General features: G+C 39.1%; 1 protein-coding gene across 1 annotated transcript in view; it reads left to right on the top strand.

Annotated features, from left to right (window-relative positions):
- The window catches only part of LOC127446047 ((E3-independent) E2 ubiquitin-conjugating enzyme UBE2O-like), a 143,043-nt gene that overhangs the window by 44,623 nt on the left and 71,896 nt on the right, over positions 1–26,524 (top strand). Inside the window, exon 2 of the mRNA XM_051706667.1 lies at positions 25,425–25,484. Within this exon, the coding sequence (XP_051562627.1) occupies positions 25,425–25,484 (60 nt within the window). The remainder of the gene's footprint in view (positions 1–25,424; positions 25,485–26,524) is intronic.

Raw genomic sequence — 26,524 nt, 5'->3', positions numbered from 1 at the left:
GTCACCATATTCTAATTTTTTGAGATAGTGAATTGGTAGGTTTTTGTTAAATGTGAGCCAAAATCATCACAATTAAAAGAACCAAAGACTTAAACTACTTCAGTCTGTGTGCATTGAATTTATTTAATACACCAGTTTCACAATTTGAGTTGAATTACTGAAATAAATGAACTTTTCCGTGACATTCTAATTTATTGACATGCACCTGTATATAAAGCCTGAGGGGTGATTAGAAAGAATCAAGTGTAAAAAATGGGTTCACTGTTAAAACATGATATCATTTGGAACAATATTAATTATATGCCACTTTCACACATACTGTATATATTTGTGTTAAGTGCATTTGTTTTAAATCACTGCGTAATGCACACTCACCACTGATTGAGGTCAGGGGTTTGTGATGGCCACTCCAATACCTTGACTTTGTCTGTAAGCCATTTTGCCACAACTTTGGAGGTATGCTTGGGGTCATTGTCCAATTTGGAAGACCCATTTGTGACCGAGCTTCAACTTCATGGCTGATGTCTTGATGTTGCTTCAATATATCAACATAATTTTGCTTCCTCATGATGCCATCTATTTTGTGAAGTGCACCAGTCCCTCCTGCAGCAAATCACCCCCACAGCATGATGCTACCACCCCCATGCTTCATGGTTGGGATGGTGTTCTTCTGCTTGAAAGCCTCACCCTTTCTCTTCCAAACATAACAATAGTCTTTATGGCCAAAAAGTAAAATTTTTGTTTCATCAGATCAGAGGAAAGTTCTCCAAAAAGTAAAATGTTTTCCCCCATGTGCACATGCAAACTGTAGTCTGGCTTTTCTATGGCGGTTTTGGAGCAGTGGCTTCTTCCTTGCTGAGCAGCCTTTCAGGTTATGTCGATATAGGACTCGTTTTACTGTGGATATAGATACATGTCTACCTGTTTCTTCCAGCATTGTCACAAGGTCTTTTTCTGTTGTTCTGGGATTGATTTGCACTTTTCACACCAAACGATGTTCATCTCTAGGAGACAATGTGTCTCCTTCCTGAGCGGGTATGATTGCTGCGTGGTCCCATGGTGTTTATACTTGTATACTGTTGTTTGTACAGATGAACGTGGTACCTTCAGGCATTTGCAAATTGCTCCAAAGGATGACCCAGACTTGTGGAGGTCCACAATTTTTTTTTTCTAAGGTCTTGGCTGATTTCTTTTGATTTTCCCATGAAGTTAAGCAAAGAGGCACCGAGTTTGAAGGTAGGCCTTCAAATACATCCACAGGTACACCTCCAATTCAGTTCATCTCCTATCAGAAGCTTTTCTGGAATTTTCCAAGCTGCTTAGTCACAGTTAACTTCTCACCCACTGAAATTGTGATATAGTCAATTAAATGTGAAACAATCTGTCTGTAAACAATTGTTGGAAAAGTTACTCGTGTCATGCACAAAGTAGATGCCCAAAACTACAGTTTGCCAATATGAAATCTGTGGAGTGGTTAAAAAGGAGTTTTAATGACTTCAACCAAAGTGTATATAAACTTCTGACTTCAACTGTATATATATATATATATATATATATATATATATATATATATATATATATATGTGTGTGTGTGTATGGGCAAGTGCTCATGGAAAAGATGTGTCTTTAGCCGTTTTTTTTTAAAACAGAGAGCTAGTCTGCTTCACGGAAAGAGTTGGGAAGTTCATTCCACCACCAAGGTACAGTGCAGCCAAAAGTCCGGGAAAGTGATTTGGTGCCTCTTTGTGTTGGTACAACAAGGTGCCACTGATTAGCTGGAGCGGATCCAGTTACTGCTCTGAATGCCAGCATCAGAGCCTTGAAATGTGCAGCAACCGGCAGCCAGTGAAGAGAGACAAGGAGTGGGGTAAAATGCGCTCTCTTTGGTTTGTTGAAGACCGGATGTGCAGCTGCATTCTGAATCATTTGCAAAGGTCTAATTGCAAAAGCAGGAAGGCTGGCAATAAGAGCATTATAGTCTAGTTTTGACAAGTGACTGAACAGAGTTTTGTGGCATGTTCAGAGAGGTAGGGTCTTATTTTCCTGATGTTTTCAAGTGTAAATCTACATGATCGTGCAGTTTTTGAGATGTGGTCAGTGAAATTGAGTTGGTTGTCAATGGTTACCCCTAGCTTTCTGACAGTTTTGGAAGGTGTTATTATAGGATGAACTCAGATGAATGGTAATGTTGTGCTCAAAAGCAGGGTTGGCTGGAAAGACGAGGAGCTCAGTTTTCGCTAAGTTGAGTTGCAGGTGGTGATCCTTTATCCAGGCCGAGATGTCTGCCACACAGGCCGCAATTCGAGCCATCACCGTAGGGTTATTGTGCTGGAAAGACAAGTAGAGCTGTGTGTCATCGGCATAGCAGTCAAAGAGAACTCGTGTGAATGATGGGTCCCAATGATGTTGTGTATATAGAGAAGTGTCCAAGTACTGAGCCCTGAGGTACCCCAGTAAGTAGCTGGTGTGACTTGGACACTTCACCTTTCCAGGCTACTTTGAAAGACCTACCTGAGAGATAGGACTTGAACCAACCAAGCACAGTTCCTGTGATGCCCAGAGTAGATAAGGGTGGATAAGAACATCTGATGATTGACTGTGTCAAAGGCTGCAGATACGTCCAGTAGAATAAGAATGAATGATCTGAATCCAGCTCTCGCCTCTCTCAGCAAATCTCTGACAGTCCCGGTGGAATGTCCACTTTTGAAGCCAGACTGATTGTCATCTAGCAGTTTGTTCTGTGAGAGATAGGCAGAGATCTGAAATTGAAAACTACCCTTTTGAGTGTTTTCGCCATGAAGGGGAGGAGAGAGACTGATCTGTAATTTTCTACTTGTGTGAGGTTAAGCGCAGGATTTTAAGCAGTGGAGTTGCTTGAGCCTGCTTAAATGTAGTGGAAAAAGTGCCTGTAAGTAGAGGTATGTTAATTATGTGTGTGAGTGCAGGTAGGATGGACTGAGAGATGGCTTGGGGAAGATCGGAAGGAATAGGGTCAAGGGGGCAGTTGGTGGGGTGGTTGGAGAGGAGGAGTTTAGAGACCTCAGTGTCAGTCAGAGTAGAGAACATGGAGAGAGGAGAGCTGCAAACTGGAGATGGGTGTTTGAGAGGGTGCAGAGAATGTACTGCTGATGGCAGTAACCTTACCAGTAAAAAAAAGTGGCAAAGACATCTGCTTTCAGCGACGTGTCAGGAGGTGGAGGACAGAAGAGTGTGTTCAATGTCCTAAATAGGCTGCGAGTGTCTGTTGTTGATCTTGTCCTGATAATAGGAAGTTTTTGGAGATGCAGTGTTATCAGAAAAGGAAGCAAGCAGAGACTGATACTAACTCTGATCTGCTGGTTCTTTAGATTTCCACCATTTCCTCTCAGCTGCCCTGAGGTCAGTACGATGTTCGTGAAGAATGTCAGAGAGCCAAGGGTTGGGTGGTGTCATACATGCTGGCCTAGAGGAGAGAGGACAGATGCTGTCTAGACAGGTTGTTAAAGTAGAGCATAGAGTGTCTGTAGCAGTGTTTAATTCCAGGGTGGAAAATACATTTTGCGAGGGAAGAGAGGTAGAGTAGTGAAAAGGTGGGTGGGTGAGAGAGAACGGATGTTATGGCGAAAAGAAGCCAGAGAGGGAGAATATGTTGGTATAGATGGGAGTGTCATATTGAATTGCTTAAAGTAGTGGTCAGAAACATTTAAGGGAGTAACAAGAACATTATTGGTGTGCAACATTTGCGTTTGGTGTGCAAAGGCCTTTACTCTCATATAAAATTAAAACTTAGCCTCCACAACCTGCCCGGCTGCTCACAAATCAAACAATGTACATAAACATGAATACCGTCTAAGCCAGAATCTATCAAGGAGTAAATAAACTGAAATTTGTTCAGTCTGCCAAAGTCGGACCCAAATCACAATCCCTGCGGCCCAGGAAATCTAAAGACAGGTAATTTAAGGGGAGTCATGTGACACCATGCGAGGAGTGGATGTGTAAACGACGAGCTCTGCACAATTTGCTAGTTTTTAATTATTTTTGTGTTTATAATCTGGTGAGATTCGATACACCCTGCTACATATCTTTGAAGTTAACATGGCAAAGAATTCAAAATCTTTGGGCTCTGGAGACATTAAAAGACTCTTACGTGCTCAAGCTGAAACCTCTGATGGGCCTGCAGACCAGGGACTTGGTTTGGAAGGTGCAGCGGGAGAAATTCAACGTCAACTCTCCAACATGTCTATGACGCTGACGAAAGTTGTTGTTGACTTAGAGGATCTTGCTGTAATACGTTGATCGATTACGGTGATGGAAACTAAATTCTCTGAGTTGGTTACAAGATTGTCAGACGTCGAGAAACGGATCGATTATCTGGAGTCATTGGAGAGAGAATTAGCTGCTAATCTGCTAGCGACCAAAGTTGATTTGGAATGCATTTTGAAAAAACTGGAAGACCTTGAGAATTGTAGCTGCCAAAATAACGTCTAAATTTTTGGAATTCCTGAGCATGAAAAGAAGGTTTGTTTTACAAAATATTTTCTGTTATGTAATTTTGCCTCACAAAATTTGTACAGAAGCACCGGACTTGAGCAATCTGATGGCAAAGTTGTCGCAGGGACTCTCGTAGGAGTACATGGACTTTTTGAGTTTAGAGGGATGGACGCCAGTTGGCACTGTCGTGCGCGGGGTTAAAGAGCACGTTTTTCTTTTTTCTGTTTGTTTTGTTCGGGGGCGAGTTCTGATGGTAACTGATGGAATAAAAAAGCAGACTCACTTAATGACATCAATGAGCTCATGTTTTGGTTGACAGGCTTCAGTCATTTCGACATATATGATGATGTTGGCATTTACACTTGTTTACATTTACGAGAGAGAGAGAGAGAGAGAGAAACTTTTAAGTGGCTCTTCAGCATGAAACCAATCTAACGGTGCCGTTTTTAGGGTGCGTCGCCCAGTGTCAAGTTTCAACACGTTCAATATATATTGAAAGTCTGGAAAACCAGACTTTTAAATATTACGTTTTATAAATGCAACGACTGGAATTGTTCGGTTGAAGGGGTACCAAACTGTGAATCCTGAACAAAACAGTTTGGTGAATACATGTTTACACATTAGCTTCCACTCAGCTGACAACAATGAAAGTAGCTACGTGATTAGCTCGTTAGCTATAAGTTCGTTGTCACGGAGAGTAAAAGATGGACTTTATTTTACTTTCCAGCATTGTGTCTCACCAACTAGGCAACAGCGACGCGTGAAATCAACACTCGACACACATAATCCACCATCGCACCGTTGTCTGTTGAGCTGCAAAAAGATGCTCTGATGTTTACCTTTCAATCTGCTACATTACTTACTGCACTGACAAAATATAGCTGGCTAACAGCAAACAGATGTGATAAACATGAGTGACATGGTTGACAGGGTTAACGTTATATTAGTTATATATAATGATGGGGTAATTTTTTTTATTAACTTTCAAGTGTGTATTTCACAAACTAGTTCGCAATTTAAGGAGAAGAGATCGCTCAAATCCACACTGTTTAACTCCGCCCTGTCTGCAGAGCCGCCGTCAGTTCAGAATCAGCTCTGTAAAAAATGGTGTCGGAGCGCACTCTGCTGGACAAAATACGCTATGACACCAATTCTAAAGCATTGTTTTCTGCATTATATGTTCTGAAAAAAGTTTTCCGATATACCAATATATCGGTCGGGCACTAATTCTTATTAAGCTTCCATGTATGTTTGTATGTTAAATATAAGTATAAATGTGCAAATCAATGAACATGATTACATTTTACTCTCCCTTGTGTTAATTTAGTAAAAAACTGTGGGAAACATGCCTTCATTTTTAAATAGATTTTTATTTAATGCATTTGAAATATTAATTCTACATGGCTACAATGGCTGTTTAGATGAAATGATGGTTCCTTAAATATCAAATATCATCAGTTTGCAGAAAAATATCAAGATATATATTCTGAAGGAATATCGCCCAGCCCTATGTCAGCGTAAATAGCTAATCAAACATCGATGTATTACTAGTATACAGCACTCGTGTCGAGCAATGTCTGCAAACAGTGCCTGTTTTGTAAACCGTTTTTTGTTCCCAGACAGGAGACATAAATGACGCAGGGGCTTTTCTCGTGTGGCTTGTTTTCTCCACTTGCCATTTTGCCAACTAACACATGCAGAACTGTGATGTCATCAACTGATTTAACATACTAAAAGTTAACAGGACAGCTTCTCTCTGTAGAAAGTTGACCCACGTGAAACACAGGCGGAGTGTGTCCATCTACAGAGCCATACAGGTATATTAGCGGAGGTTACAACTGCGCATGTCTATCTGGTGTTTTATTTCCTTTGCCAAACTATATGATCCAGATGCTTTATTAAACTAGAGATGAACCGTGGAGCAAATGCGTACCGGACCGTGGTTTGCTAACCGTATGGTTTGTTTTTTTACTGAGAACCATTACACCTCTAGTTACCACCCTGCTGAAACATCTAATTTTGAAATCTGTCTGTTCGTGATGTCAAAAGACATTGTTCATTTGCATTTACACGGCCCACAACATGCGCCATCATCTTGGTGCTCATGCCCACTGGTTCTCAGTTCGTAAACAGAGAGAGAAAGCAGGACAGACAGGCCTTGTGTGGCCTACTAACTATTCCTAAACACCAAAGGGTACCCATTTGGACTATTTTGAATTATTTTTGTATATAAACATGCACTAGACAGACGTCTTTGATCATTGTCATGCATCTCCTGTCACTTTTAAAAGATGTGGTGTCAAGTTCCAACTCTGTAAAGGAGACCCCATTCTGTTTCATTCAAGTGCTCTGCATCTTTTTTTTATTTTTATTTTTTTCTCTCCTTTTCTCCCCAATTTGGAATGCCTAGTTCCCAATGCGCTCTAAGTCCTTGTGGTGGCGTAGTGACTGGCGGAGGATGTATCTCAGTTGTCTCCGCGTCTGAGACTGTTAATCCACGCATCTTACCACATGGCTTGTTGAGCGCATTACCGCGGAGACATAGCGCATGTGGAGGCTTCATGCTATTCTCCGCGGCATCCACGCACAACCATGTGACTCTACCCTCCCTAGCATCTGGGCCTGGTTGCTTAGGAGACCTGGCTGGAGGCACTCAGTCACTCAGCACACCCTGGATTCGAGCTTGCGTCTCCAGGGGTGGTAGTCAGCGTCAGTACTCGCTGAGCTACCCAGGCCCCCAAGTCAAGTCATTTTTATTTTTATAGCGCCTTTCACAACACACATAGTTTCAAAGCAGCTTTACAGAAGATCAGGCATTAACAGAAGATAAAACTGTAATATCTATAATGTCTTAGAGTCATCATTGTGTAGTTTGATAAAATACGATTGTGAATTGTTTAAAAATATGTAATTAATAATTGTATTTATAACCCCAGTGAGCAAGCCGAAGGCGACTGTGGCAAGGAACACAAAACTCCATAAGATGTTAGATGTTCTTTAGAACTCAAGATGGCGCCGAGTATAGCTGCTGCGTTGCGAGCTCCGACACAACATAGTAATGTTTTGTTTGTTTTGTTCGCAATTCTTATTTTTTTTGTCTTGGATGTTGTCTGCCTTATTGTCTACGACAGACAAACACTTTTGGACATTGGTTCAGCAATTTCACACCGTAAACGGGACTTCAAATTTCTCAATGCCGACCCGCTGTTTACAAACACGCAAGCGGAGCCCTTTGTCTGGGCAGCACGGCCGCGGAAACGCAAAAGGAAAAGGGGAAACAGAGCCGGCGTTCTCAGAGTAAGACGCCGCGCAAATCGACCTCCGCTACCTACTATTCTACTGGCAAATGTTCAGTCTCTGGATAACAAGCTCTGCGAGCTGAAAGCACGGATCTCTTTCCAACGCGATACAAGGGACTGCTGCGTTATCTGCCTTACGGAAACTTGGATGTCTGCGGAGATTCCAGACTCAGCCATTGAACCCGCGGGGTTCTCTGTACACCGAGCGGACAGAGCGAAAGACCTCTCAGGTAAAAGCAGAGGAGGTGGTGTATGTTTTATGAACAACAAATCCTGCTGTGATCAGAGGAACGTACATTCTATCAAGTCTTTCTGCTCTCCTGATCTGGAATTTCAGATTCCATGCTACAAGACTGTTTTGATCACACGGACTGGGAGATGTTCCGGTCCGCCTCTGATGACGACATCGAGCTTTACATTGATAGCGTAATGTGTTTCATCAAAAAGTGCGTGGAGGACGTGGTTCCAACCAGAACAATACGGATCTATCCGAATCGAAAACCGTGGATAAATAACTATGTTCGTGCGGCACTTAATGTGCGGACCTCCGCTTTTAATTCCGGGAACGCGGAGGAGCATAAACAAGCCAGTTATGCCCTGGTATCAGAACAGCAAAACGCCAGTACAGGAGCAAGATTGAAGGACAGTTTAACACCACCAACTCTAGAAGCATGTGGCAGGGAATTAACATCATCACGGACTTTAAAGGGAATAAAAACTCCGCCATGAACACCGCTGCCTCTCCCCCGGATGAGCTAAATACTTTTTATGCTCGTTTTGAGGGAAATAACACCGCCCTCGCGGAGAGAGCTCTCGCGGCCGAAGCTACAGAGGGTAGTTCACTCTCTGTCTCTGTAGCGGATGTAACCCGATCCTTCCGACGGGTGAATATCCGCAAAGCCGCGGGCCCAGAGGGCATTCCGGGCCGCATCATCAGAGCATGCGCGAACCAGCTGGCTGGTGTTTTTACGGACATTTTCAACCTTTCCCTCTCTTTGTCTGTAGTCCCCACATGCTTTAAAACATCCACCATTGTGCCTGTTCCAAAACAATCAAAAATATCTTGCTTAAATGACTGGCGTCCTGTTGCTCTGACCCCCAACATCAGCAAATGCTTTGAGAGACTAATCAGAGATTACATCTGCTCTATGTTGCCTCTATCTCTAGACCTATTGCAGTTTGCTTACCGCAACAACCACTCCACTGATGATGCCATTGCATCTACAATACACACTGCTCTCTCCCACCTGGAAAAAAGAACACTTATGTGAGAATGCTGTTTGTAGACTACAACTCATTCAACACCATAGTGCCCTCCAAGCTAGATGAGAAACTCCGGGCTCTGGGCTTAAACAGCTCGCTGTGCAGCTGGATCCTGGACTTCCTGTCAAGCAGACGCCAGGTGGTTGGAATGGGCAGCATCATCTCCTCATCACTGACCCTCAACACTGGAGCCCCGCAGGGCTGTGTTCTCAGCCCACTACTGTATTCCTTGTACACACATGACTGTGTGGCAACACACAACTCCAATGCCATCATTAAGTTTGCTGATGACACGACAGTGGTAGGTCTGATCACTGACAATGATGAAACAGCCTACAGAGAGGAGGTGCACACTCTGACACACTGGTGTCAGGAGCACAACCTCTCCCTCAACGTCAGTAAGACAAAGGAGCTTGTGGTGGACTTCAGAAAAAAGACAGAGAACACAGCCCCATCACCATCAATGGAGCACCGGTGGAGAGAGTCAGCAGCTTCAAGTTCCTGGGTGTCCACATCACTGAGGAACTCACATGGTCCATCAACACTGAAGTCGTTGTGAAGAAGGCTCATCAGCGCCTCTTCTTCCTGAGACGGCTGAGGAAGTTTGGAATGAACCGCCACATCCTCACACGGTTCTACACCTGTACTGTAGAGAGCATCCTGACTGGCTGCATCTCCGCCTGGCATGGCAATAGCACCGCCCACAATCGCAAAGCACTGCAAAGGGTGGTGCGAACTGCCAGACACATCATCGGAGGTGAGCTTCCCTCCCTCCAGGAAATATATACAAGGCGGTGTGTGAAAAAAGCTCGGAGGATCATCAGAGACTCCAGCCACCCGAGCCGTGGGCTGTTCTCACTGCTACCATCAGGCAGGCGGTATTGCAGCATCAGGACCTGCACCAGCCGACTCCATGATAGCTTCTTCCCCCAAGCAATCAGACTTCTGAACTCTTCATCTCCCACGATCAAAATACATCAGCACTGCACTTTATTACCCTTACTCTTATATCTCACACTGGACTGTCATAAATTATATTATTATTATATTGTATTCTCTCTTAACAACTGACTATCAACCGACAGCCTGAATGTCAATACTATACATTCTATATATACTATATATACTTTTTTATATATTTTTATTTTTTATTTTTATTGAATAATGTGTATCTATATAGTGCGTATTGTATACTGTACAGTGTATGTTATTATTTGTATATTGTTGAGTGTAATTATGTGTATATCAGATGTTTAAATTGTGCTGTGTTAATTTGATGTTATTGTAAATTGGTACTGTCTCATCTCTGTCACGACTGCTATGTTGATCGGAACTGCACCTATGAATTTCACACACCATTGCACTTGTGTATATGGCTGTGTGACAAAGTGATTTGATTTGATTTGATTTGATGTTGGTTAATGGAAAAAAAATAACCTTGGGAGAAACCAGACTCACTGTGGGGGCCAGTTCCCCTCTGGCTAACATTATGAATATAATGTCAATATTACTTATGTATAGTGCAAGTCATGGTTTAAAATTATTAAACTAAGTAAGTGTTAAGGGTCAGTATTTAAAACAAAGATTTTGTATAAACTGTAAGATTAATGATTAATGTCTTTGAAGTCCATCCTGGATTAACTGCAGATGTTCACATAGATGCAATTGTCCTTGTTAGTTGGCTGATGAAGGGTTTTGTTGGCAATTAATTGATAGTCTATGTATTCCATTTCAAGAGTTTAGTCCATCATTAGACCTCTGGCTGCTGCATTTTGAACCAGTTGAAGTTTATTTATTGATCTTGCTGGACATCCTCCCAGTAATGCATTACAATAATCTAGTCTTTAGGTCAAGAATGCATGAATTCGTTTTTCAGTATCAGCAACAGAGAGCATGTGTCGTAATTTAGCAATATTTCTTAGGTGGAAGAATGCTGTTCTACAAACATTGGTAATTTGATTTTCAAAGGACAGATTGGTATCAGATATAACACAAGTTTTTCGCTGTTGGAGACGATGTAACAGTACATCCATCGAGAGTCAAATTATATTTTAGTGGCTTATTTTTAGAGGTTTTTGGTCCAATAAGTAGTACCTCCGTTTTGTTGGAATTGAGTAGAAGGACATTTCTGGCCATCCAATCTTTTATTTCATTGATGCACTCTGCTAATTTGGAGAATTGTGAAATCTCATCAGGTTTTGAAGAAATATAAAGTTGAGTATTGTCGTCATAAGAGTGGAAACTTATTCCACGATTCCTGATAATATCTCCCAGGGGAAGCATATACAAGGAGAAAAGCAGAGGTCCTAAAACTGATCCCTGTGGCACTCCATACTTTTGTTTGGTTTGACAATTCCTCATTTACATAGACAAAGTGGTAGCGGTCTGCTAAATATGACCTAAACCATGCTAATGCAACTCCACAAATGCCAACATAATTCTCTAGCCTATTCAAGAGAATGTTGTGCTCTATTGTGTTGAATGCAGCACTAAGATCTAAAAGCAATAGAAGTGAAAAGCAGCCGCGATCAGATGATAAGAGCAAGTCATTTGTAACTCTGATAAGTGCAATCTCTGTACTGTGATGAGGCCTAAATCCCAACTGAAATTGTTCATATTTACTACTTCTCTGTAGAAATGAACATATTTGGGAGGATACTACCTTTTCTAGTATTTTCGAAATAAACGAGAGATTTGAAAAATCGGTCTATAATTAGCCAGTTCTCCAGTCAAGTTGTGGCTTCTTAATAAGCGGTTTGATAACTGCCATTTTAAAGTTTCTTGGTACATGTCCTAAGGATAGCGAGGAGTTAATTATATTAAGAAGAGGTTCTGAGATTACAGGGAATACCTCTTTTAAGAGCTTGGTTGGTATTGGATCTAACAAACATGTTGTGGCTTTTGATGTTTTGATAAGTTTTGTTAGCTCTTCATGACCTATGACAGCGAAGAATTGAAGTTGCACATGAGGAAAATTATGAGACACTGTTTTCTGAGGTACTGTGACAGGTGATTGCATAATTCAAAATGTATTTCTGATTACTTCAATTTTATCAGTACAGACATACGTTTTATAAGTCAAATAAGTCATTACTCTTGTGCTGCGACGGAATACCTGGTTCTGTTGAGGCTTTATTCCTAACCAATTTAGCCACAGTACTGAATAAACACCTAGGATTGTTGTGGTTATTTTCTATAAGTTTGCTAAAATATGCTGACCTGTAGGTACAGACACTATCCTTCCATGCACCACGAAATACCTCTAATTTTGTATTCTTCCACTTGCACTCCTTTTTCCGAGCTGCTCTCTTGAGAGCATGAGTGTGATCATTGTACTATGGTGCAAGGCTTTTTCCTTTAATTTTCTTTAATCAAAGGGGGGCGACACTATCAAGCGTGCTAGAGATGACTGTATTTATATTTTCTGTTATTTCATCAAGTTCTTCTAGGCTTTGGGGTTTACTGAGTGTATGAGATAGATCTGGAAGATTATTAGTGAAGCTATCTTTAGTGGTCGAAGAATAGTTCTATCTGAACGATAGCGTGGTGTAGATTGAGTAACATTAGCTGATCACAGCATACAAGAGATGAGGTAATGATCTGAGACGTCATCGCTCTGCGGCAGAATTTCTATATTATCAACATCAACTCCATATGACAGAATTAAATCTTGTGTATGATTATTGCAATGAGTTGGTCCTGTTACATTTTGTTTGACTCCAAGAGAGTTGAGAATATCGATAAATGCTAATCCCAATGTGTCATTTTCATTATCTATGTGAATGTTGAAGTCACCAACAATTAAAGCTCTATCTACAGTAACTACAAGATCTGATAATACATTTTTGCAAATTCACCAAGAAAATCAGAATAAGGCCCGGGTGATCTATAAGGGTGAAAGACGACAGAGTTTTTTTATTTATATCTATATCTGACAGTGTCACATTAAGCATTATTAGTTCAAAAGACTTAAATTTATATCCTGTCCTGTGAGTAACACCAAAAACTTCACTGTAAATTGTAGCAACACCTCCTCCTCGCCTTCAGACGAGGCTCATGTTTTTAACAATAACCTGGGGGAGTAGATTCATTTAAACTAATATATTCATCCGATTTAAGCCGGGTTTCCGTCAAACAGAGCACATCCAAACTATGATCTGTAATTTAATGTACAATTAGTGCTTTGGTAGAAAGAGATCTAATGTTTAGTAGCCCTATCTTTATATGATGTTTATATTTAATTTGTTTGTTTTGTTCAAGTTTGACCTTAATCAAATTTTTTCTAAATTATTTAGTGAGGGTTTTGTGTTTGGTAGTTCGGGGAACAGACACAGTCTCTATATGATATCTAGGTGATACAGTCTCTATGTGTTGTAGTTTGTGACCTGTGTGATGTCTCAAGGCAGCTAGCAGATGTTCGGATTAACCAGTTTGTCTGCTTCCTGACCTGGGCCCCAGTTAGTCAAATACTATCATTATTAAGACTATGAGCTAAATTACTAGAGAGGAGAGCGGCACCTTCCCTGGAGGGATGGAGTCCGTCTCTCTTTAGCAGGTCAGGTCTATCCCAAAAACTCTTCCAATTGTCTATAAATCCTATTCTATTCTCCAGACACCACTCAGACATCCAGCCATTCAGTGACACTAATCTACTATAAACCTCATCACCACGACGAGCAGGGAGGGCGCCAGAGCATATTACAGTGTCTGACATCATTTTTGCAAATTCACACACCTCTTTAACATGATATCTATTGATTTCCGACTGGCGAAGCCGGACATCATTAGTGCCGACATGATAACAATTTTAGAAAAGCTATGTTTAGCATTAGTCAGCACTTGTAAATTTGATCTGATGTCAGATGCTCTGGTACCCAAAACGCATTTAACAATAGTGGCTGGAGTCTCTATTTCCATGTTCCTTACAATAGAATCACCAATAACAAGGGCTCTTTCAACATGATTCTCAGTGGGTGCATCACTGAGTGGGGAGAATCGATTGTGAACCCTAACAGGAATGGGAGAGTGGTGTCGCTTTGCTGAGCGAGTATGCTGCCGAGACGTCACCCAAACGCTCCCCAGCCTGTGTTTAAACATTTGGCATGACCACTATACATCTGGATACTTGACCGAGTGCCACGCCCATCTGGTAGAACGTGGGCGTTTTCCAAATGGTCAATGTGGCTAGACAGCGGCGTGATACCACAAGACGTATGTGCCCATGTTGCCATGAATGATGAGGCACCTTTGATCTAATCAGCACTGAAGAGGCCTCATCCGCAGTTGTCCCAGTAGAGTGACCGCGGAGGAGGAGGCCATGAGGCCCAGGGACCATTGAAAATGCTTCAACAGAATTTTTTTTTCTAGCTTGAATGTGTTCAAACACCGGAGAATGGAATGAATGCGTTCTTCTGTCATGTGTGCCAGCACCTCTTATCCGCCGTCCTTTTGTGCCACATTTGAAATCACTGAGATAAAAATGTTTCCCCATTCTGATGGTTGATGTGAACATTAACTGAATCTCCTGACCTGTATCTGCGTGATTTTTTGCATTGCATTGCTGCCACACAACTGGCTGATTAGATAATCGCATGAATAAGTAGGTGTACAGGTGTTCCTAATAAAGTGCTGAGTGTACTGTATCGCTTCTGAAGACATGATTCAATCACTGGAGTCATATGGATTACTTTTATTCTGCCTTTGTGATTTTTGGAGCTTAAAAGTCAGGTGAATATTTACTTGCATTGTATGGACCTACAGAGCTGAAATATTCTTCTAAAAATCTTTGTTGTGTTCTGCAGAAGGAAGAAAATCATGCATATCTGGGATGGCATGAGGGTCAGTAGATGAGGAGAAAATTTTAATTTTTGGGTGTATTATCCCTGTAACACCCAATTGCTCGGACTGTACATTGGCCACCATGGCGTCAAGTGCATTAAGGCGATTGGTGATAGAGATCTAGTTTCTGCTATCAGCTGCTTCAAATTGCCTTGATATTCTGTGGCTGCAAGTGTTGGCAGTGGTCGATGAGAGGCTATGACCAGCGGCCTCGCCATCTTTGCTCTGCTGCACGGCCTTCAAAGGCTTCTTGGTGGTCATTATTGCGTTATAAGAGGACAAATGTGAACATAAAATAATGCAAATGCAATCACTGATGATCAAACATCGAACTGGTATGTTGATGGGTAATGAAACAAAAACTGTAGACAGCTCAGAGGAGACTAAAAAATTGCCTACTCCATTCGCTGCATGCTAGCAAAATTTTCATTAGGATGACATCACAGGATGAAGACACAATTTGAAGTCTGATATCTGCTTTTTAAAGGACATAATTTTACCTCGTCACTTTAGTCATACAGTTTTAGTTTTTTCAATTTTAATGTGCTTTATTGGCATGACAAAGATTTGTACTGTCAAAGGGTTATTCCGTGTCAAATCAAACAAATTAATGATGATGAAAGCCAAGCAATTTATGGATGGAGCCACTTTGAGAGCCCTATATCTCAAGGATTTAACCATATAGGGCCTAAATGAAGATACAGAAATTTATTCTGAACCAGAACCTAAAAGGATAAGATGTCCTTGATACTTCAGGAGTTATAGCCACAAAAAAAAACAAAAAAAAAAAAACAACTCCCATTTTGGGGCTCAAGCCATTGGTATAAAATGCAGCCAGTGGTGCTGAAATCATCTTATTTTAGTAATAAAGGTCAAATCATGGGTAAAAATTGTCATTTTGACCCCCTCTACAAAGTAATGGATTACTAAGTGAATATGATCCACAGCATTTAACATTTTGACATTTGTTTATCTTTCACCAGTAAAAGAAATGATCAAAAGCAAAATTTTGAACTGGGGACCTCCTGGTTGAAAGGCATTTACATTTAGAGCATTTACAGCTTAGCTGCATATAAAGAAAATAGTGCAAGACAAAATAGTGCCAAACAGCATAAATACTAAAAGAAACATCTCTCCGCCTAATATCTCTTTTAGTGTGCCACTGAAGAAAGAAAGTCATGACATGAAGTTGAGTTAAAGACAATGGAATTTTCATTTTTGGGTGAACTGTCCCTTTAAAAAAAATTAAATGAATGGGAAAAATAAAATAAAAATAAAAGGAAGAGCAATAGTAAAATTGGACAACTGTATTAGTGATTATCCACACTTGCTGTCTGTGGATTGACCCTAGACTAAATGAACATAAGGATGTGGCATAGCTCGCCAAAGGTTGTTATTATTAGTCAGTTACAGAATGAGGCTTGGGACTGATATGAATCACAGCTATTATGTTGTTTCACTTTGAAAGAAATCTAGCTGTATCTGTAAAGTATTGCAGAGTATGATTTAAAGCTCATTTTAGCTTTGTTCTGTTTCAATAAAATTAGGATGATGAGTCAGAAAAATGTGTCCCATTGTGAGTCTGTAACTCTAAAATATCTCTGGAATAAAATACAGATGCTTGAACAATGAGATCAGATTGATGTCCCCCGAGATATTTCTGAATGACAGGCCGTCAGAGCACAGCATGAACCCTGAATACATAATCACAAATAGAAGGTTGCAATGTATGCATTTTGTTTTTTGTCTTAGGACATCTTTCCTTTGTTTCTCTCTCTCTCGCTCTCTTTCTCACCCCTAACTCTAAAGATTACCCGATAAGAGAGTGGGAGTCCATCTACCATCACTTTGTTAAAGATGACCGTTTTAGCACATTAATCAATAACCATGTTTCCTCTCTGTTAGAGAGTAAAGGATGGAAAACAGTCCACATGCCAGTTTTTGTATCTCAGATTAAAATAAATACTGTATTATTGTATTTGTGTCCTACAAAATGCATAGATCTAGAAGTGAAAGTTGTAAAGTATTTAGTTCCTATTGCATCAAGCCATTACCGTGTTGTGTTTTGTTTTTTTGTTTTATTCCCACAAAGTAGTTTTCTTTATTGTTATATATAGTTTTTATTGGTATATACACTGGCGGCCAAAAGTTTGGAATAATGTACAGATTTTGCTGTTTCAGAAGGAAATTGGTACTTTAATTTGCCTAAGTGGCATTCAACTGATCAAAGTATAGTCAGGACATTACTGATGTAAAAAACAGGACCATCACTATTTGAAAAAAGTAATTTTTGATCAAATCTAGACAGGTCCCATTTCCAGCAGCCATCACTCCAACATATCCTTGATATTTAAATTGCTAATTTGGTATTAGAAAATCACTTGCCATTATATCACAGTTGAAAGCTGTTTGGTTCGTTAAATGAAGCTTAACATTGTCTTTGTGTTTGTTTTTGAGTTGCCACAGTACGCAAAAGACTGGCATGTCTTAAGTAGATATTGTTTGCCGATATTAGCCTTTATATTAATTAGCCGATATTATACATTGGTATCGGCGTATATTTTACCGATATGCGCCGATATGAACACTTTTTTTTTTTTTTCAGAACATACAATGCAAAAAACAATGCATTAGAATTGGTGTCATTACGTAGTTTGTCCAGCAGAGCGCGCTCCGACTCCAGTGTTTACAGAGCTGAACGGACGATGGCTCTGCAGACAGGGCGGAGATGAGCTGTGTGTCAGTAAGTTGCTAACTAGTTTGTGAAATACATACTGGAAAGTTAATAAACAATGACCCCATTATTTTCCCTTTTCAGTATTACTAATATATAGGGTTGCAAAGGGCTGGAAAATTTCTGGCAAATTTCCAGAAACTTTCCATGGGAAGTTAAGCTGGGGAATTTTGGAAATATTGAAAAAAAACTTTGGGCACTTGGCTATATGCTGTTGCATCTTTGTGGCATTCTTAACATATGTCTTTGCACAGTATTTGCAAATGTACACAGCCTTTCCTTCTACATTGGCTGAGGTGAAATGTATCCACACATCAGATGGCGCACATGGCATTGTTCTGTAGAATAAGATTAGAAAAAAGCTTGTAAAAAACACTAATGCAATGCCATGCACAGATATATAAATAGTTAGCTAAACAATTGGAATATTCTGGAATGGTAAAAATATTTTACAGTTGATGCTGGACAAATGAATAGAAATAGGCTAGATGAATAGTTGAACACTCCTCAATCAGCATGCTAAATCAAACTATAACCTACGTTCTTGTATGATAACAGAAAACTGGCTAGCAGAAGGCAGAAGAAACAGCATAGCACAGTTGAGATAGCTTGCACCATGATAGCTAGCCTCTTAAATTTTCAATGAAATGGTGTTAGCTAGCTTACATTTAGCATAACTGATTTACAGGCTAGCTTGCTACTGTATAAACACATTTTGATTTAGTATTTGCTAGTTAAACTTTAATACCATAGATCATATATATTTACCCTAGTATTATCATCAAAACTTACTTGACTGGATGTAGTCCTTGGGCTCAAATGCAGTAGTGTGGCTTCAATAGTCCTGCTGTAGTAAGTAGCCTGCAGTAAGTAGTGTGCTGTGCATGTGATTGAAAAATTTGCAGGGTAGAAATTCTTAAAGATTATGCTGCAAGATGTTGTTTTTTTTTAACTACATTTAAGTTCCCTGTTATAGGCTAACTTGCAGTTTTGCAAATTTCCAGTTTATTCCCATTAATTCCCGTTAATTCCCATATATTCCCGTTAATTCCCATGGAAAGTTTCCAACTTTGAAAATTCCCGAAAGTTTGCAACCCTACTAATATAACGTTAACCCTGTCCCTGACATCCATGTCACTCATGTCTGTTTGCTGTTAGCCAGCTATTGTTTGTCAGTGCAGTCAGTAATGTAGCAGATTGGAAGATGAACATCAGAGCATCTTTTTGCAGCTCAGCAGACAACAGTGCGGTAGTGGAATGTGTCTGCTGAGTGTTGATTTCATGCTACGCTGTTACCTAGTTGGTGAGACACAATGCTGGAAAGTAAAATAAACAACGTCCGTCTTTTACTCTACGTGACAACGAGCTTATAGCTAACTAGCTAATCACGTAGCTACTTTCATTGTTGTCAGCTGAGTGGAAGCTAATGAGTAAACATGTATTCACCAAACTGTTTTGTTCAGGATTCACAGTTTGGTACCTCCTTCAACCGAACAATTCCAGTCATTGCATTTATAAAATGTAATATTTAAAAGTCTTGTTTTCCACTGTTGAAAGTTTCCCCTGAACTTGTATAGCAGAATACGGTGTAACACCGCTGCTGCTGTTTATCTCTTTTCTCGGCAGTATTAATATAGTCAGAATTTGACTGATACTAAACAGTAATACTGATGTTTATTTAGCTATTTATTTTATTTTTTATTTATTCTTTATTTTAATGGTCAGCATTTGACTGATACTAAACATTACTGATGTTTATTTAGCTATTTCTTTTTATTTATTTATTTTAATGGTCAGCAATTGACATACTAAACATACAATACTGATGTTTATTTAGCTATTTATTGTATTTTTATTTATTCTTTATTGTAATGGTCAGCCATTGACCGATACTAAACATACAGTACTGATTTTTATTAAGCTATTTATTGTATTTTTATTTATTTATTTTCTCAGTGTTCATTTCCAGAATTTGTTGACAATGCATAATAATAATGTAAAATATTCTTTGATAAAAATATTTGTTTAAGAAAGCAGCCTTCTGAGTACCTTTGCATAGTCATATCAGTGCAAAATCGGTGAACAATCCACATAGAAAAGGTCTGTTTTCATTCCAGCTCAAAAATGAACTATATCGGCCATCATATCGGTAATCGGTGAATTTTCCCTCTCTAAAATCGGTATCGTCTCAAAAATCACATATCGGTCGGGCTCTAGTCTTAAGGTCAATATTAGGTCAAAAATGGCAAAAAAAGAAAACATTTTCTCTAGAAAATTGTCAGTCAATCATTGTTGTGAGGAATGAAGGCTTTACATTGCTTGAAATTGCCAAAAAACTGAAGATTTCATACAAAGGTGTACACTACAGTCTTCAAAGACAACGGACAACTGGCTCTAACAAGGACCAAAAGAGATGTGGAAGGCCAGATGTACAACTTAACAAGAGGATAAGTGCACCAGAGTCTCTAGTTTGAGAATTAGATGCCTCACATATCCTCAGATGACAGCTTCATTGAATTCTACCCACTCAACACCAGTTTCATGTACAACAGTAAAGAGAAGACTCAGGGGTGCAGGCCTTATGGGAAGAATTGCAAAGAAAAAGTCACTTTTGAAACAGAAAAACAAAAAGAAAAGGTTAGAGTGGACAAGGAAATACAGACATTGGACAACAGATAATTGGAAAAGAGTATTACATTGAGTTTTGTGGGATCAGCTAGACTGTAAGGTGCGTGAAAAGTGCCCGACAAGACAGCCACATCTATGGCAAGTGCTACAGGAAGCGTGGGGTGAAATGTCACTTGAGTATCTGGACAAACTGACAGCTAGAATGCCAAGGATCTGCAAAGCTGTCATTGCTGCATGTGGAGGATTTGTTTATGAGAACTCTTTGAAGTAGTTTAAGAAGTTCTAAAAAAAAAGCTTCTAATTTTAATAGTAATTTTTCATGTTATTAATGTCCTGACTATACATTGATCAGTTGAATGCCACTTTGGTGAATAAAAGTACCAATTTCTTTCCATAAGAGCAAAATCTGTACATTATTCCAAACCTTTGGCCACCAGTGTACCTGACAACAATAAGAAAATGTAAGAAAGGTGAAAAAAAGGGAAAATCAAAAGTCCGTTTGTAATTAACTAGCTATGCATCAAGTGGTATTTCTTTTCTTTTTTCTGTTATTGTTTTACTTTTTCTCAATCTTCTCCCTCTTAAATATATACATGTATTGACATACATTGAGGGTGGGCTGAGTTAATATTAATGGTGGGAGGGATAGATATAAACGAGTTATGGTTTCAGAAATAATGCAGCAATAATAAATAATAATAATAATAATAATAATAATGTTGATTTGGTCCAAGAGACAATATACTATTGGAGTCAATATACTAAGTACAGAAGAATCAGTAAAAGGCCGTCTTGTAGTTAAAGCTGAAATTAAAGGGTTTCTTTTTTATTTTATTAATGTTTATGCACCGAATGTTGGGCATGAGCGGATCAGATTTTTCAGCATTTTAAGTGATGCATTGAAACAGTGCTACCATAACGAAAATGTTTTTGTTGAGGGAGACTGGAATTGTACTGAAAATTGGGGGTGCACCGATCGATCGGCCACCATCTAAATAGGCCGATCTTTGTCTTAAGTCTGTGATTGCTTATCGTGCCTAGAATCAGGGCTGAACTTTTTTGCAGCTCGCAGGGAATCATACATACACTGCTACTCTAATGAATGAGCTCTTGAAGCATGACAGTATGTCCTCTGGAGGGTGAATTGTTGGCAATTCTAATTATTCACGAATTTAAACTTTCAGACATAATTTTATTTAGATGAATATGCAGGTTTGTTCTTAAAAATGTGTACGAATTACACGTGTATGAATATTAAGTTCCCCATTTTCTAGAGTCATTACGGTAGTAATTCTGACTCGCTGCATTGTGAGCACGGAGAGGGTAAAGAGACTACAAACTGGTATAAAAATGTGAGATATTAATCATAGATAGATATTAATGATTTCTCACTGGAGCAGTTTTAGAGCTTGTAATGGATATGTTTTTCTTATTTTTGAACATACCTCTGCATTGTGATGCTCTCATGGTTTTTACTGCTTACCAGTATGTCACAGTGACCTTTTGATATTGACAACAGAACTATTCATAACTGTTTCAAAACAAATAAATGTTAGAAATTTACAGTTAATGTAATTTTAATGTAATTTTGGTAATTTTATAAAAAGGTTCCATTCGTTAACATTTAGTTAATGCATTAGGTATCATGAACAAACAATGAACAATATATTTTTACAGACTTTATTAATTATAATGTTAGTTAATAAAATTACAATTGTTCATTGTTAGTTCATGTTAGTTCATAGTGCTTTAATGTTAATTAATGCAACTTTTGATTTTAAAAATGTAATGGTATATGTTGTAACTTAATATTTAAGTTCATTATTAATGTTGTAAAGTAATGTTAACAAATGGAACCTTTTTGTAAAGTGTTATTGTAATTTTACTGTGTGGTGCATAAACATATAACTGCACAATATAACTTGTAAAAGTGCGGCAAAGGTCACTTTTTAAAAAATCGGTATCGGCCGATCTTAGTGTTAAAAAAATCAAACCTCTGAGGAGCCACATATGCAGTCTTCTATTTATCTGTCTAAACTAATGAAAGATACTGAACTCCTAGATATGTGGAGGATTAAACATCAAACTGCAAGAAAATATATCTGTGTGAAAGACACTGATAATAGAATGACTGCCCGTTTGGATAGAATTTATGCGTCTAAGTGTTTCAGTAATCTGGTGGTTGAGTGCTCTGTTTTTCCAGTGGGATTTTCGGATCATCACATGGTTTATTACAGTAAGCTTGTAATCTCAAAGAAATCTTCATACTGGAATTTCAATGTTAAAATTTTGCAAGACTCCTCATTTTGTAAAAAAGTTTTGGTTTTCTGGGAATGCTGGAAAGAAAAAAATATCTGAGACAGTGGTGGGAAAATGGAAAGACACAAATACGGATGTTTAGTCAGCAGTATTCTGCTAATTCCACAAGTAGGACAAGAGATGCTATTCAAGCACTTGAAAAATCTATAGACTCTATCAGAAAGAACTGCTTGGTAGACATGATCCTGGAATGTTTCACCATTTACAGAAGAAAAAAAAAGACTTGGGATCCTGTTACAGAAGAAAGAAAAAAGACTTGGGATCCTATTTAAATGAGAGGGTGCAAGGAGCTTTGGTGAGGTCTCGCTTCGTCCACATTAATGATATGGACGCTCCCAGTGCTTTTTTTCATTCAGTGGCACAACATAAACAAATGGCTTGCCTCCATTTGCCTGATGGAAGGATTACTACGAGTATTACAGAGATGCGTCGCCATGCAGTGGATTTCTATTCTTGTCTATATACTGCAGAACACTGTGATTTGGAGTGTGCTAAACAGTCTTTCTTTACTTCCTTAAAAGGGGGATCAGTCTTTGTTAATGAATTGGAGGCCCGTAGCCTTATTGACAACAGAATACAAAGTTTTATCAAAATGTCTTGATAATAGACTTAAGAAGTATATACATTTAATAATGCATAAAGATCAGACATATTTATATTCCAAAGATATCTGTAAAATTTTATTCTGGAGTTGGTATAGTTTCCTTTCTACCAGGAAAAAGCTTTTGATCGTGTAGATCACTGTTATTTGTTTAACTTGCTTAAAGCTTTTGGGTTTGGGGAAGGTTATTGGATACAGCTGCTCTATGCTAGTGCCTCATGTGTTGTAAAAGTGGAGGTGGATTGAGTCAACCAATTCTGTCTCAAGGGGAATCGGGCAAGGCTGCCCTCTATTTGTTCAGCTGTGTAGTATAGCAATTGAACCCTTACTTGTTAACATACGAAAGTCTCTGTCTGGTTTTTCTATACCAAAAATCCATCTCATAATCCAAAGATTAATCTTACTGCCTATGCTGATGATGTGACCATTTTTGTTAGTCACGGACAGGATATTAAGGCCCTGTCTGAGGTTCTTCAGTTATATGAGAAGGCCTCATCAGCAAAAGTAAACTGGGGCAAAAATGAGTTTGTTTTTTTTTTGGGCAGGCCAAGGTACTATGGATGTTTTACCACAGCTTCCAGGGGAACTAAATTGGGGTACAGATGGGTTAAAAATGTTAGGAGTTCAAGTGATTTGCAAATGTTAAATTGGGAGGGTGTAGTGGAGAAAGTATATACCTGATTGTCTCGTTGGAAATGGTTGCTACCCTAGCTGTCGTACAGGGGAAGAGACTTGGTTGCCAATAATTTGGTTGCATCAACTCTGTGCCATAGATTTAATGCGTTACAACCACCTGTTGGTTTAGTCCAAGAAATTCAAAGAAAGCTGGTGACCTTTTTTTGGTCAGGGCAACACTGGCTCCGTTCTTCTGTGTTTCCCTTCCTGTTCAAGAAGGGGGCAGAGCTTTGTGAAAATCAGATCCATGCTAATGACTTTTCATTTACAAGTTGTCCAGAGACTGCTTTAACAATGACAGTGCTTGGTTTGATACTGCTGTTGCACTTTTTTTTTAAAAAGGACAGGTGGAATGAGACTTGACAAAACATCTGTTTCTGATGAAGCTGGAAGAGGTTGAGCTCACAGATCTTACTCCCTTTTACAAATCTGTTCTGGAGGCTTGGAAGGTTTTTTTTGTGTTTCAAGATTACCTGAAGCAATTGCTGGGACATGGCTGCTGGAGGAGCCATTGTTTTTTTTAACTATTTCTTATCTTCAAGACGTTTGTCCTCGGCAAATCTGCGTTCATGTTTATTGGTTGCTGGGTGCATGAAGCTGGGTCATCTCCTGAGCACCAGTCTGGAGTCGTTGAGTGAGAGAGCTGGGGTGAGGTCATATCAGTTATTGAAACAGCTGACCACAGAGGTGCTCATGGATCTGGAATTTTGTTACCAACATTTCCTGGAGAACCCAACTGTAACAGACGAATGGAGCAGGGGATGTGATTTAATGCTTTTCCCTCTTTAGTTGCTTGTGGAGACTGGCAGGAGGAGAAGAGTTGTCTGCTGTCATTTAAGACCCCTCAATTGGATGATTTTGTGTCAGTGGGAAAAAAGCTCTCTGTCACCTGTGTAAAAGGTGTCCAATGTGTTTTTGGCATGGATTCTTCCCCCAAAGGTAATTGGCATATCCTGTACAAACGTCCAATTGACAAGCGGACAGGTGACCTCCAGTGGAGGATTGTACATGGAATTATAGCTAAAAACAGATGTGGTGAATATTGATCCTAGTGTTGGGGTGGGTTGTCCTTTCTGCACTGAGATGTAATCTGTTTTTCATCTGTTTTTGCAATACACGTGGCTGTTTGATCTTTTTTCATTTAACCCAATGGTTTACTTCTTTGGGTGAAGCTTTTTCATTTCAGCTGTTTATTTTTGGGTCAAAATACTCCGCTAGATGGAAAAATTTGTTGGTTTTACTTAAGTTATCTGGTACTGCAAAGTTAGCAGTTTGAGAAACAAGGAAAAATAAGATGCTGGGGTAGATGCAGTAAATACAGTATGCATGTTTAGGGGGCTGGTGGCTTCTCGTCTTAGGGTGGAATATGCTTATTATAAGCTGTTTGGATGTCTACCATTGTTTATGGAAATCTGGGGGATAAATGGAGTTTTATGTACAGTTTATGAAGATGAATTGGTAATGAATTTGTAATGTTGTTTCTTGATGTTGGGCTGAAAAATAACTGTTTATGAATATTTTTACAATAAAATTGGATTTAAAATTCAATTTTCTCTCTCTTTTCCTCTCTCTTGTACTTTCTGTCTTGATGTTGTAGCTGAAACTTGAAGATCGATCTATTGTGCCAAGAGACTTTGTCCGGCGAATGAACTCAAATGTAAGTTTTTTTTTTTTTTTTTTTTTTTTTTTCTGTTAATCACTTATTACTTGCATTTAAAGAGAGCTCACATCAAAATGTTAATTACCATGGAAATTGCTTACTGATTTTTGGAGAAATTCTGTGGATTTGATCTATACATACAGCTGAGCAAGAGCTACACTTATTGGTAGTTGAATAAACAAATGTAACAAAAATGTAGGGGATGTGTAGAACTGTGTTTAGAACTGCAGAAGTCTGTCGAGCTTTCTGCAGAGTTCTGTATGCACAGATTCTTTGTGGGCCTGCAAAATACTCGCTAAGCATAAAACAAGTAAAACAAATTGGATTTAACTGTACATAAATGTAATATGCCAATAAACCCTGTCATGTAGAAATTATTGTAGTATAGAAATTAGTGCTGTCAGTCGATTAAATTTTTTAATTGCAATTAATCACACAATTGTTCATAATTAATCGCGATTAATCGCAGATTTTGAAAGTTTTCCTGTCAAAATGCATGTATTTCCTTCTTAGAAAAGGAAACAAAACAATATGTAACAATAATACTTGATTAACATTTTCCAAACAAAGTTTCCACAGTATTAAGATAGAAATGCACTAAATCGCACCATTTCAAGTTAAATTAAATGTTTCCCAAAGTCTAAATGGGAGGTTTATTTAACTGAAAGTACTAGTACCCATAAGTTGCATATATATTGCAATGCACATTTAATCTCTTAAACCCTCATCCTCCACAATATTTATTGGCCGGCAGGCTGTGGCTATCCACTTTGGATATGGAATGCATATGATTCGTGTCAGGGTGTCAAACACTGCTTTGAACTCCACATGAAAAGCCCTTCAGAGTTCTGCTTTTAACGCTGACACTGCCTACGTAATGATACATCTGAATTGTCCGGTAATCATTAGCTGACGCTTTAAATATGGTGGCAATGGGTTTAAAGTTGAAATTATTTAACTTTTGAGCACAGTGTCGACAGACCTTCCATGGGAGAACTCCAACAAGCTAGCCGGCCACAGCAGTCACTCATCAGTGC

The sequence above is a fragment of the Myxocyprinus asiaticus genome, chromosome 9 (genome assembly GCF_019703515.2).
Source record: "Myxocyprinus asiaticus isolate MX2 ecotype Aquarium Trade chromosome 9, UBuf_Myxa_2, whole genome shotgun sequence".
In the NCBI taxonomy this organism is placed as follows: domain Eukaryota; kingdom Metazoa; phylum Chordata; class Actinopteri; order Cypriniformes; family Catostomidae; genus Myxocyprinus; species Myxocyprinus asiaticus.
Note: the sequence above shows the minus strand (reverse complement) of the source record. Positions and strands in the feature narration are given on the sequence as shown.